At 39.5% G+C, this 12,716-nt stretch overlaps 1 protein-coding gene across 2 annotated transcripts in view; it reads right to left on the reverse strand.

Moving 5' to 3' along the window:
- grm1a (glutamate receptor, metabotropic 1a) overlaps positions 1-12,716 on the reverse strand; it is a 35,947-nt gene that overhangs the window by 10,214 nt on the left and 13,017 nt on the right. For both annotated transcript variants that reach the window (XM_086264185.1, XM_086264186.1), the window contains exons 4-6: positions 2,584-2,819; positions 848-1,094; positions 138-306 (exon numbers count right to left, since the gene is read on the reverse strand). In XM_086264185.1, coding sequence (XP_086120311.1) covers positions 138-306; positions 848-1,094; positions 2,584-2,819 — 652 coding nt within the window. The remainder of the gene's footprint in view (positions 1-137; positions 307-847; positions 1,095-2,583; positions 2,820-12,716) is intronic.

Raw genomic sequence — 12,716 nt, forward strand, 5'->3', positions numbered from 1 at the left:
ATTTTGCATTTTTCTCAAACATTAAATGATTATTAGGTCGCTCTGGAAGAGTGTGAAATGTGCCGAGGTGATATCTCAGAGAAGGATACGGATGAGTTCGTATGGGAATTTACTTTAAGGAGGATCTGAATCCCTACCTTTATCTGTCCTTTGGAACAGGGCTCACTACAGACTGAGCGAACCATGTCGCTGCTGTTCATCCACAGTTTGTTGTCATCGATGCTCAAGATGCCCTCGCTCCACGACCCCACGTTTATGTAGTCATAGCGATCATCACCCACGCTCTGTAAATTCATGATGTCATACCTGGATGTTTGAGGAGAGACGGAGGACTGCGTATTAACACACTTATTAAGTGAGAAAGGGAAGGATTTGAGAGGGAGTGGGAAAGGAGAGAATCAGAGTGAAAGGTAATTTAATGATAACAACTCCACAGCTTAAGCCTTTCCTCTTATCTGAAGCCGCAAACTGCTTACAACTCTGTTATGTGACATCAAGCGCTCATACCAGTGCACAGTGTGCCCTCATTTTTATACTGAACCAGGATGCGCCGCACCTAACCTCCAGCTGACAGAGGAATGACACGGCTGTGTTTTCTGACTGTCAAATGTTGTCCGTTGGACTGTAAAGACATGAAAGTGACTGCCGCAGTGGACAATCCACTAAATCTGTTCCAGTCCAGACTAATTACATCCTCTCATGCTCAAGACTGGGACACACATGTGTGCTAATGAGTTGGAGAGTGGGAGAAGGGGAAATGCACTTTGTGACCCAGATGGTGATATCAAATCTCTATGTTCATTTCTTGGCTTTTCTTAATTTTTTATTAGCTTCTTCTTCCTCTTACCTTCCTGGGGTGTCTCCATTTTCGTCAAAGTAAATCTCCTCTCCCGAGACTCCTCTGAAGGATGTTTTGAGCAGGTAGTCCAGAAGCTTGCTGCCATCAATGGGATCCATCGCCTCACAGAGCCCTGTCTGTCCCGGACATAGCTCCTTGTGCATATCATGAAGGCCATGAGCCATGGCGTAGATGGCATTGATGACAAAGCCCATCTTACTATCCTGCACATAGTTCTCTTGCAGACTTTCATTTCCTGTTAGAGATGAAAGAAGAGGTCGTCAAACAGTCGAAAGAATTCCAAACTGCAAGTGTAGAAAATCTGCTTCAAGGCAGAAAGAGAGATAGAGAAATTAACTGTACAACTCAAATCACCGTGTTAACCTCAATTCATTTTTTTTTAGTTCTGTCAATCTCTTCCCCTCTTCTTAACCTTGATCACAAAGGGCAGAAGATTAAAAAAACATTCATAAGGAAGAGTTTTAAATGCAACTATTCCTTAAACTATTTTTTTGTGCTGCTGTATTAAAAGATTTATTACTCTGTGTGAATGACAGCATTAGAAGTATGATGAAATTCGAAGAACACATGAAGAATATAGAAACAAAGACAACTCTTTTTTTGTGCAGCAACAAAATATATTAGCATTGATGCCCAAAAGCTCAATAGGAAACAGATGAGGAGAACAGCCAGTGCCTGGGAAAATCCTCACTGTTTGTGCAAGCGGTACTTCAGTCATCTAAAGGCACTGTCCCACAGTCACAGTGTTTGGCAGAAGGAGGGGGGAATGATCTCTTCAAAACTACATTTATTGTTGCCTCCTTTGACAGTGCATTTAAAATACTGATATGTTTTGCTTGTGATATCAACATGCACACGCAGTGGGGGGGGAAAGGGATGCAACTTCTCACCATACAACATATTTTTCAGGTGTTTGTGTCAGCAGCGTGTGCTGAGTGAGCCATTCATTTGTGCAGCTTTCCAACGTATATGTCAACTTTTGTTTTCTTTCCTTTTCCTCGTACAGACCAAACAAGCAAGTGCTTTGCATCAGAGTTTGACTGATGAATTTCGCACTCTAAGCCTGCCAGGATGAAGACATCTACCCATCTACTTTATTTGACTAAATCGCAGATATTACAGAGAGCGCTGGGTTTAAAAAAGCATCAGTCAAACTCATCCTGTCTTGGAGGAGTCAAATGCAAACAAAGTGCAGATGAAATTCAGACAGTTGTTGTAATAATCGTGTCTAGAAAGATACACTTACCACCTCGAAGATCTATGGAACATAAGAGGTTTGTAAACGTGTGATACAAAGTAGAAAAGCGTCCATAACCTTACAGCTCTGAGTGTCATCACAAACCACTTGTTGATTTTTATTGATCGTTTGAATTTAGAAGCATGCTGACCAATTCGTCTTAATGCCATTCTGCAGGGTGGATTTGTTTGGAGCAGTTTTTGAATTGTGGTTGAAAAGCTATCAACAAGTCAAGAACACAATTTACCGTGATCACCTTTTGCGAGCAAATGGAGAGAATATTCATGGAGGAAAACACAGGGGGGAAAAAATAAATCACAGGTTTTATTAATATTCACGAGTTCTGTTCTTATATTCATGATCATATTTAACCCTATGGTCAGAAGAAAAGAAGACAGTGCCTGAAAAACTAAACTCTTTGACTAGTCATTTGTTTGAAAAATATCCACTCCTACTTATGAACGTCAAAAATTTTGTTATGTCCTACCGGAGCAGACTTTTTTGTAGTTCTTCTTTTCCTGGGGATGGCCTGGGAGGCGGCACTGAAAACGATACTGCCAGAACTCTGGAAACCAAGGGTTCCTGGTATTGCTGTCCAGACGTAGCTTTAGGTAATAGTCGTCAAAGGACCTGACCATCGCTGATTGGAGCTTCATTGTGATGCCTCCCTCTGCTTCCTGCTCATAACCCTCCACAACTTCGTAACGGTCTGCCCATCCATCGCTACAGACAGACAGAAGAAAAAGAGGAGACTATGATCTTATGGTCAAAGGGTGGACAATAAAAGACTAGAAGATAAAGAAGATTTGAGGAAGGACAAAACATCATAGTAATAAGAGGTACTGTTAGACACTGATGATATTCTGTGCATAGTTGTTTTATAAAGGATTGTTGAATATTGTAATTAGTACTCAACTATTAATTCAGACTGACAAACCCAAAAAGCTGTTAACAAAAGCTGCTTTGTTCATTCATTCAACACGATGTAAACAACGAGGGTTTGAGACACTTGCTGAATGGATGGATGTCAGAGACCAAGTAGTAAAAAAAGTTACATTTAATTAGATTTAATTAAAAAAATGAACTATTATTAATAATATTATCGTAAGGTAAACTTTAGTGTCCTGTTTCTTTCAACTGACATGAACTACATGAACTTAGTAGAAGGTTTCACATTAAGGCTATAAAATAAATCATCAAACTCATACATCATCAATCAACCATAGGGTTAGTTCAGGTAGGCCACAAGGTCAAAGGGCATAGCAGATCAGCTGATCTTAATGTCAGCCCCTATCAGCTGATGGCTCAGCTGATTCCTTTGCACGTGCTCCATGAATACCCAGCTAGGAAATCTCATAAAAGCATTTAAATTGCTTTAACCTGCCTACAGTTGCTGGATATCTTGCAACCTTCACTCCAGCTTCTTCTTCTTCTCCGATCACATGTATCACGCTGTATCTTTTGCTACTGTTGCCTGCTATGTCTTTTTATGAAAAGCCGTGTTGCTGCTCAAGCTTTATATGTATGTGTCTGCGAAGGTGGTGGGGTCCCAAAACAGAGCCTTAACTCCAAATATAGTGAGGAAATATTTTACTGTGATCAAAGGCTGTACATGCATTTTAGTTGCAGATGTGTCTGACTGTGTTTTAAAATGAATTAGAAAGTGGTTGACAGGCCAGCTGTCATCCTGTGGTGGGACTCATTTGTCTTACAGGCTGTAAATTGAGTATCACTGTACGAGAGGACAGATTGTTCGCTTTGATCATAATCACATTAGTCAGGAGAGGATAGGTGTTTAGCACAAGCACAAAGATATTAGTTACACCAAATCTTTAAACTGAAGCACTGTGCTAAATCACTGTTATCCCTGTAACTTTTAACAATGAAACTTCTCTCAGAGCCAAAGTAGGGGAGACCGGGGATAGTTGTAACATTTTTGACATTTCTGTCTGTAAATTGGAGCTCTTTTAAGGTAGTGGATTCAAAATGTAATGCAAAGTATTTACATGTCTCGGCTATTAAATAGTGCAGCTATTTTCTCTGCAGCACAATTACCCATTGCATGGTATGGCCTCAAACACAAAGAGTGAAATGTTACAATTGACCCCATAGTCTGGGTTAGTTGTAACATATCCTGGGGTGAAATGTAACACAATGAAATAAGGGTACTAACAAAACATTAACATGTAATCTTTGTTTATTCAACACATGAATGCACTTAGAGCCATTTATGTAGCTCTGTGTGTGTGTGTGTGTGTGTGTGTGTGTGTGTGTGTGTGTGTGTGTGTGTGTGTGTGTGTGTATGTGTGTGTGTGTGTGTGTGTGTGTGTGTGTGTGTGTGTGTGTGTGTGTGACAGAATGCAGAAATCTAGCTTTTGAACTTATTCCAACCCCCCAAAAAGACAAATTATGGAATTTTCTGCAACTGAATATTTCATTAATTTTGGTTGGTCTTCCTTGAGTTTGGCCTCATTGGCTCAGTGGGCATTATAACCTACAACTCTTGCACCAATTTTGAACATAACAATGAAGCTGAAAAAATGTAGTTGTTCACCAGCATCGCAATAACATTACTTTTTATCATGGCTTACCTTGGTGTGGTTTGCAAAGTGCTTCAGAAAGATGAGGAAATCTGTTTCTTGCACCCATCCTGATTTATTTCCACTACCAGTACTTCCTACTGGTCCATCTCTGACACAGTGGTCTGCATAATGTATGTGTGGGAACACAAACAGTGGAGGAATTGTGTTGCCAATGGCATTAACCGCATATACAAAAGCGACCAGTGAACCTCTCTCTGCTGATGTCGTTGCCCCAGTAAGTTGTAACGTACATTATTATTACAACTGACCCAGACTCCTATAGCCATGAACTAGCTAACATTACAGCTAACGGCTAAAACATTAGCACTAAAGACCTACACAGAATATATCCCCATAGACATACAAATAACATAATTTAAGTTTGATGACTTTAACTGCAAAGCAGATAATGCTATTATAAATTGAAATAAAGTAGAAAAACTTACTTTTTGGCATACAAATTACTTTTTTTGGTGTTAAATTGTCTGTTTTTGACAAAATGTGCTGATTTTTCACATGTGATAGCAGAACTGAATTGGGCATGCACAGGATGAGTCACATCATTTGAAACTTAGCCCTGATTGGAGAAATTGGAAGTGTTACAACTGACCCACGTTACAACTATCCCCAGTCTCCCCTACATTTTTATTACCTTAATAAAAGTGTTTTTAAAGACACAGAAAAATAATGAGGCTTATGGTGGCTGGTATGCTATTAATACTGGAGGCCTAACTAGCAACAAAGCAGTGTTAAACTTCAGCAGTGGTCCAAATCTTATGGATTTCTCTGCTTGGGCTGTAGAATAAGTATCCTTTAACAAAGCAAAAACGATGACAGAAGAGTATCATAGCACAAGTCAAAACTTTAAGTCAGGCGTTGCTTTTATTTAAATAATATTCCATCACAAGTAGGTAGACTGCAGCCTCGGCTCTTGTGCAGCGCTAAATTAGCATGGCGGCTTGGGGACTTATCTCACGTCCCCTGCAGCAAGCCTCAATTTAAGAAGACCGTAATCATCTCAGCAATAGTGCCTCAACAATAAATGCAGACTTTACACAATCAAGTCAGCTTGCCTGTTTGTTTACTTTTGTAACCCTGTGCGCAAGAATTTCTAGCCTACTGAGCTAATTTGATTTGGGCTCTAAGAGAGATGGAAAACACCAGTGATGGGGACACTGAAAAAACAAATTAACAGATAAATAACACCACAATGAACTTGCTCTTTCTCTCTGTCCCATTGAAAGCTTCCAGCAGCACTGCTCTTCAGCTTTTACTCTCTTTTACACTCTTCTACACTTTTATGTGGGATTCAGTCTACTGATTCAACGTACCTTCGCTATAGACAGCTACACGCCAATTAGATATGATTCACCGCGGAACCAATTAGGCACCTCACACACAGGATGCGCTGGATGATGGATAAGGACGTGTGCCTGTTCATGTAGGTGCAGGTCGAAGTCTCTGACCTTTTCCTCAACAATTACTGCCAGTCAAGAAAAAGGAGACATTGAAACTAATTTGTGAGAATTTATGGTTGAGCTATTCCACCCTTCTCGTGGTAAAATCCACGTGGGTTCCTTCAGCCAGCAGGGAACTAAAAAAACATCCTAAAAATAAACCCCATGTAATCCAGACGTTGTTAAAGTAGCTCCAGCTGACCCTAATGTCCAACCTTTCGATCCCATCACCTCTCTACAGGCTTTGTGTCCTAAAAGAAAACCACACCATGATCAACTTACTGACCAGGAGCTGGAAACTCAAAGAATTATGATGGAATGATAATCGATTGATTAATCAATCCTATGAATACTCAACTGGCACATTCAGCACCAGGTGATGTGTAACCATACTGATAAAAATAAAAGGCATTTTATATGCACAGTATGATGAAGCATTGTGCAATGGGTGTATGCTCTTGAATTACAAAATTCATAGTCCAGGGGATAAAAAAACAATTAAAACTTAATGAATAAATAACTAACTGTTGTTGTTGCTTGCGCAAGATAAGTTCCCAAGTTTCACAGCCTAAGGGAAAATAGCGTGTTGAAGTCTGATACTAATTCTTTTGTACTGCTTGCCAAACAGCAGAAGGGTGAACAGGCTGTGACTGGGCTGGATATTGTCTTTTAATATAATTTGGGCCCTGCACCTTGACGATGTCGCTGATGCTCAGTCGATGAGTACTGGCGATGTTCTGCTTTAATCACCTGCTGCAGAGGCTTGGGGGTTTTCTTTTCTTACAACACAATCCAAACAGTTCTGAGAGTTCTGGGTTGGATAAATGGTCCCGTCCAAAAACCTGCCCAGTCTTGGGCAAGAAGGCTCAAATAAGAAAAGGGCATAATAGCGCCAGTCTATATAAGAGGTGAAATGAGAAGATAAATAAGGTATATTCAATACTTTCAAATGATAGTTAATAATTTAATATTATGCTAATATTCCTCAGTACCATCTTTGCAATAATGTGCATGCTGTAGGTTACTTTAATTGTTTATTTTTAGGCAAGAAACCTCCAGAAGTACTGTACATTACAGCACTCCATTCCAAAGCCTGATGTTGAAACACAACAAAAAGGTCTTTGTGGACTTTTCTCCCCGTGACTGCGTGCGTTCCCTCCTTTTACTCTGGCTTCCTCCCACAGTCCAAAAACATGCATGTCAGGTTAAGTGTCAATTCTAAATTGGCTGTAGGTGTGAATATGAGCGTGAATGGTTGGCTGTCTCCATGTGTGAGCCCTGTGATAGACTGACAACCTGTCCAAGGTGTACTCCCACCTCTCACCCCAAGACAGCTTGGCTAGTCTCCAGCACCACGACCCTGAAACTGATGAACATAAGAAGATGGATGGATGGATTCCAATTCAGCAGCTTTGGAAAATGTAAATGTAAAAAAAAAAAAAAGTTAGAAAAGCTTTTCTCATCTTGTTTGGCTCCCTGACTTTAATCGCTGGTCATTTTTCTTTTTGTTTAAGAACAGCTCAGTCAGTGCCATTCAAGTATGCTTTAGTCAGAGTGGTGTATCTAGGAAGAACAGGTTTGCATATTTGCATAATTAATTAATCAATTTGATATCAATTGTATTGACATATTGCAATGCATGATAGGTTGACAAAGGTATGCTTTATGTAGCATTTTTTTGATAGCTTCTAATGAATGTTGTTCTCCAAGGCTCCAAAATTCATTAAAAATCCTCTGCTGCATGCAGCTAATATTGCTAAAGACAGCAACAGTGTTAGGTAATTGTGAGTGGGCAAAATAACACAACATAACATCTGTTTTATGTGGGTAACTACTGCAGTATATATTTGCCTAACATGTTTCAACATGTTTACAGTATTTTCTGTCGTATATTTGGAGATCATAATTCAGCCGACTCATTATTTTCTTCCTTGTAATTAAGTCAAGAGTTGGAGAAACGTGAACTGCATTAGTCCTGGTCACGTTTACTTCATTTAGTCTAAGTGAATACAGTCCTTGTCCTTTACCCTCCATTTCAGTACATGTAGTACAGGGAGAGGCACAAAGACTCATACACTAGCCTGCAGATTTCCATTTCGATGTTCCGAGTCACACATACGTTGGAGGCTAACTGCATTTAACGCGTCCTAATGTGGTCAGTACACTTCAGGTTTTATGTGAGAGAAAAGCCGACTGTTCGCGGATAAAAAGACAGGAGGGGCGTAGAAGAAGAGATAGATGGAGAGACAGAAGTGCTGTTCAACACGCGACATGAATAATGCACAACGCGCAGAAGACGTGCTCGACTGTTTCTCACAGTGGAGTTTGTGATGAGGTAAAATGACATTCTCTTTTCTCGCTCGCCTCTCTCAGGATGGCGTCGTCTGGCAGGGCTCCAAACAGCTCATCAAAACTCTCGGGCCACCAGAGGGATGCCTAATGGGATCAAATCTGATTTAATGTCACCTCAATGTTCACACCGCATATCGGAAGGCCCATTATTACATAACCTGGGTTAGATATACTACAGGAACACCTGTTTAAGCAGATTAAGGAGTCGCTGTTGTTCAAGAGTGTTAGTTTTGTAGTTTTCCCACTAAGCGCCAGTAAGAACGAACACAGACTAACACGTTTATAAAGTATTGCAAAAATAATTCTTGGCTGATGAAATAATATTATTAATAATACCTGAAAAGCGTCTATTTCACCATCCATAAATGATCCATGTGACTCTTTCAGAGGTGATCGTATGGGCGAATTCTGAAGATGAACCATGGACAACATTGTAAATAGCATTATGGTGATATTAAGCAGTTATGATGTGAGTCTTTATTCATGTATCTCTTTTTGTCTCTTTACAAAGCAGCCACCGGAAACCTGTCCAAGAAATATTAATCCACATCCATGATTTGTTAAAGAATTAGAACAAACTGGGAAGGCACTGGGCTTAATATTTGAGTTCAAAGTCAGTGATTATGGCAAAATAAGCTGCCGATTTTCTATATTGGATCAGTTATGATGTTATGTAGAAGTAATTAAAAGAATTTGGAACTAAATTCCAAATCTGACAGGAAGCCAGACTCGAAAAAAAATCGAGATAATGATTTGAAAAAAGCTGTAGGATCTAAGATTAAGATGCTTAGAGGTTTCACAGTGTTATAGTGATATAAGATTACACTGATGCTCATCTTATAGGCAGGACTTGATAAACACCGCTCTATCGTGTGGTCCATGAGTGTATGCCTACGTTCACAGATCAATAAAAGCTTTTAGAATAAAATAATAAAATTTCACTTCCCCTTTATTCCATACTTTCCCCAAAAAATCTACTGAAATCTAATAAATCTAAGTCAGTATTTATCTCGGCGAGTAAAGTCAGCAAGCTGCTATCCCTTCAACGGCATATGCTTAGCATTAAGACGAGCGCATTTTGATAACATACTAAGGCTCGATGATGTGTGGCATTGTTTAGAGGAGCACAGTGTGTCGACAGCTGTATAATTAATAGAAGTGTACACAACAGAGAGCAGACCGAGAGCTCTGTTCGCTCTGCCGGATGATCTAGTTCCAGTTTGATAGCACATTTGTATATTTATGAAGGCATGAATTAATTGGCAGGGCAGAGATTTAATCACATGCACTGTTTCCCCTGGAGGATGAATGAGAAGAGTTACTTTAAAAAGAAGAAGGGGGGATAGGGGAGTCAAGAGTTTCCTAATTGCTCTGTACAAAAAGTTCAGTTAGTTAATAGAAAAAAAAACTTTTAATCTGTCTGCTTCACACAAATTTAAAATGCCAACGTTTATTTGTTCTAAAAGTAATAAAAGTCAATAAAATTGTCTTTTTAATGTTTCATCGTCATGTTAAACCCACATGTTTGAACATTTGTGTTTATGGGCATATTGCATTTCCAAGCTAATCTAAATGCTTGCCTTACACTAACCCTAATTTCTCCACCCTAATAGCCCTTTAGGGTGTAGCAGAGGATGATGGACAAAAGTTCTCCCTTTCAAGGTTTAAACCTCATACTGTTTCTCTTTTATATCTTATTTTGGTGTCATTTATCTTTTTGCACATTCTCCAGTTAAATTTAGTGATCTACATACAAGTTAATGCAATTTTTGTGCTTAGCATTGGAAATAGTGTAATTACAATGCCTCATTTCTTTTGGTTTGAAAATGGGAAATGGGTACAAAGTTGTATTGAATCAGAAAAACACGGAAAGGCAAAAATATACTTTTTCATATTTATCTAATTTTAACGAGCTTGTGAGTAAGTAGTTGGTATGACCACCTTTGTTCTTCAGCACAGCCTGAACTCTCCTAGGCAAATGTTCTTGTCATTTCTTTGAATAGTTTTCAGGAATTGTACTTCAGGCTTCTTGAAGGACATTCACTACTGCAACCAAAAACCTCAAGACCCCTAAATGAAATGAAAACTGATGAAATAAACTGCACCCAAGCGCCTCAGCCTGTAAATAACAGCTATTCATGAAACTCTTTACAATTTCTAAACTCAAGGACAACCAAGCCGATGGACATACAGGCTAGTAACATACCTCCGCACCATACCATAAAAACGCATGCTGAGATGTTACAAATAACCCAGCAGCTTATTATCCTTACAAGGACTTTTGTTATGGTGACTGATAGCATAGTACAGCATTTCTATTACAAACCTCACCTGAATAAAAACACAAGCATCACATGTTATAAGGTGAACATATGACTTGTAGGAAAGTAGTGAACACACTGAGTCAAAACATAATGAATTTAAATATTCCAATAAATAAAAAAAGAGTCTCATATATTTTCTTAAGAGCAGTATTTAAGTAAATGTTTTATACATTTTCAATGCTGCTATCTTTGTTTTTTTTTTTCAGGTCTCAGTTCTCCATCTTCATCCCGATCCCACAACACTCTTAATTCATTTGAAACTGTTCAGGCGGATGAAGATCTCATCACACCAACGCTAGTCTTCTCAGCTAAGCACTAATCCTCTGTCTACCAAATTCTGTCTCCCCGCTCTTCCATTCTCCTCATTTTCTCTTATTTCTCTCAATCTGCGTTCTTCTGAGTTAAAACAGAAGTGGTGGCTTGTTAGCTACTTGGCGGTATAACAGCGAGACGCAGAGGCCCTGGGTTTGCTGGGAAGCCTTTAAAGCCTATCCAGGCTGCTTTTATTTATTCATCATGCTCCAGTTTGAGTTGGGAGATCACTGTCCTCCACAATGACAGGAAACACTGCTGGGAAAAAATAGCGTTTGCTTTTTACTGCCAAGAGACGTCAGTTCAATAAAAAATCTCATCACAAAAATCTCAATGATATTTTATGAATACTTGATAAAGTTAATGCAGAATTTCTATTAAAGTGCGAGGAGAATGCTCTTTTAGATGTTTTTCTTTCCATTCTCAGCATATTTTGTTACATTATTACTATATAACTATAGGACTTATTAACCAGTATCATTTTGATTAAGGTGTATGTTTGACTTACTTGGGCTTCCTCCCACCGTCCAAAGACATGCAGGTTAATTGATTAATCCAAATTGCCCATAGGTGTAAATGTGGGAGTGAATGTGAGCGCAAATGGTTGTCTGTCCCTGTGTGTTAGCCCTGCGACATACTGGCGACCTGTCCAGGGTGTACCCCGCCGCTCGCCCTATGAAAGCTGGGATAGGCTCCGGCGCCCCCTGCGACCCTGAAAAGGATAAGCGGAAGCGACTGGATGGATGGATGGTGTAAGTTTGAGATTTTTCTTGTACAACTGTACAAGTAACATGTTAGAAAACTATCATTATGCCACATGTACCCCAAAAATCTAATAATGCAATATTTTTGCTTTAAATGTTAACAGAAAGGGCAAAAAGCCTCATTCTCTCCTAAAGACAAACTGTAGCCTTACGTAATATTTATTTACATAATACACTATTTTATGGGGATGGTTTTGTACCATATTAACTGCCCATGAGAAAAGAAATACTGTAAAAGTAATAAATATTTATAGGTTATGGGAAACTAAGCCAGCGAGGTAGGTCTGGATCCATTTGCTTCACAAAGGCCTTTTAGGTAAAAGACTTTTTTTTCTTCTACTCTTTTTTCAATTCACTGCCGATTGCCTCTCCTTTTACTCAGCCCGCTGCTTTACCCAGCCGGGGTTGGGGCGAGCACTATCCGGCGTTACGTGAGAATAACTCAGAGCCCAGGATGATGAATTCCAGTCGCTTATTTCATCTGAGAAACCGTCCAACACTTGAGGCAGTCCGACTGGCAGCGATTCTAAAAAGCTGGAAAAACAATGTTTGCTATTTAAATTGCAAACCGTTGTAAAAAACATTGCTATTGATTGCTTTTCTTTTTTCTGTGATGTTTTGAGTGGAGGTTCAGATTTTCTGTGGCATCTTTCGCTACTCTGTTGGTCCACTGTTAGCTGTCTGCAGCAGAAAGCTTCTCAGCTTCTACTAATCTGGATCTGACAACTGTGTCCAGATGCAAAGCCCGAGTGCTATTTTTGATCGCTCCAATGTCATTCACCCGTCGCTGTGCACTTTGGGAGCACCGGGCTTCAATTGCAGAGAGGGA

Source organism: Aulonocara sp. 'chitande type north' Nkhata Bay, linkage group LG15, assembly GCF_057382095.1.
Source record: "Aulonocara sp. 'chitande type north' Nkhata Bay isolate Kocher_YH1m ecotype deep benthic linkage group LG15, A_spYH_male_GT1.1, whole genome shotgun sequence".
Taxonomy (NCBI): domain Eukaryota; kingdom Metazoa; phylum Chordata; class Actinopteri; order Cichliformes; family Cichlidae; genus Aulonocara; species Aulonocara sp. 'chitande type north' Nkhata Bay.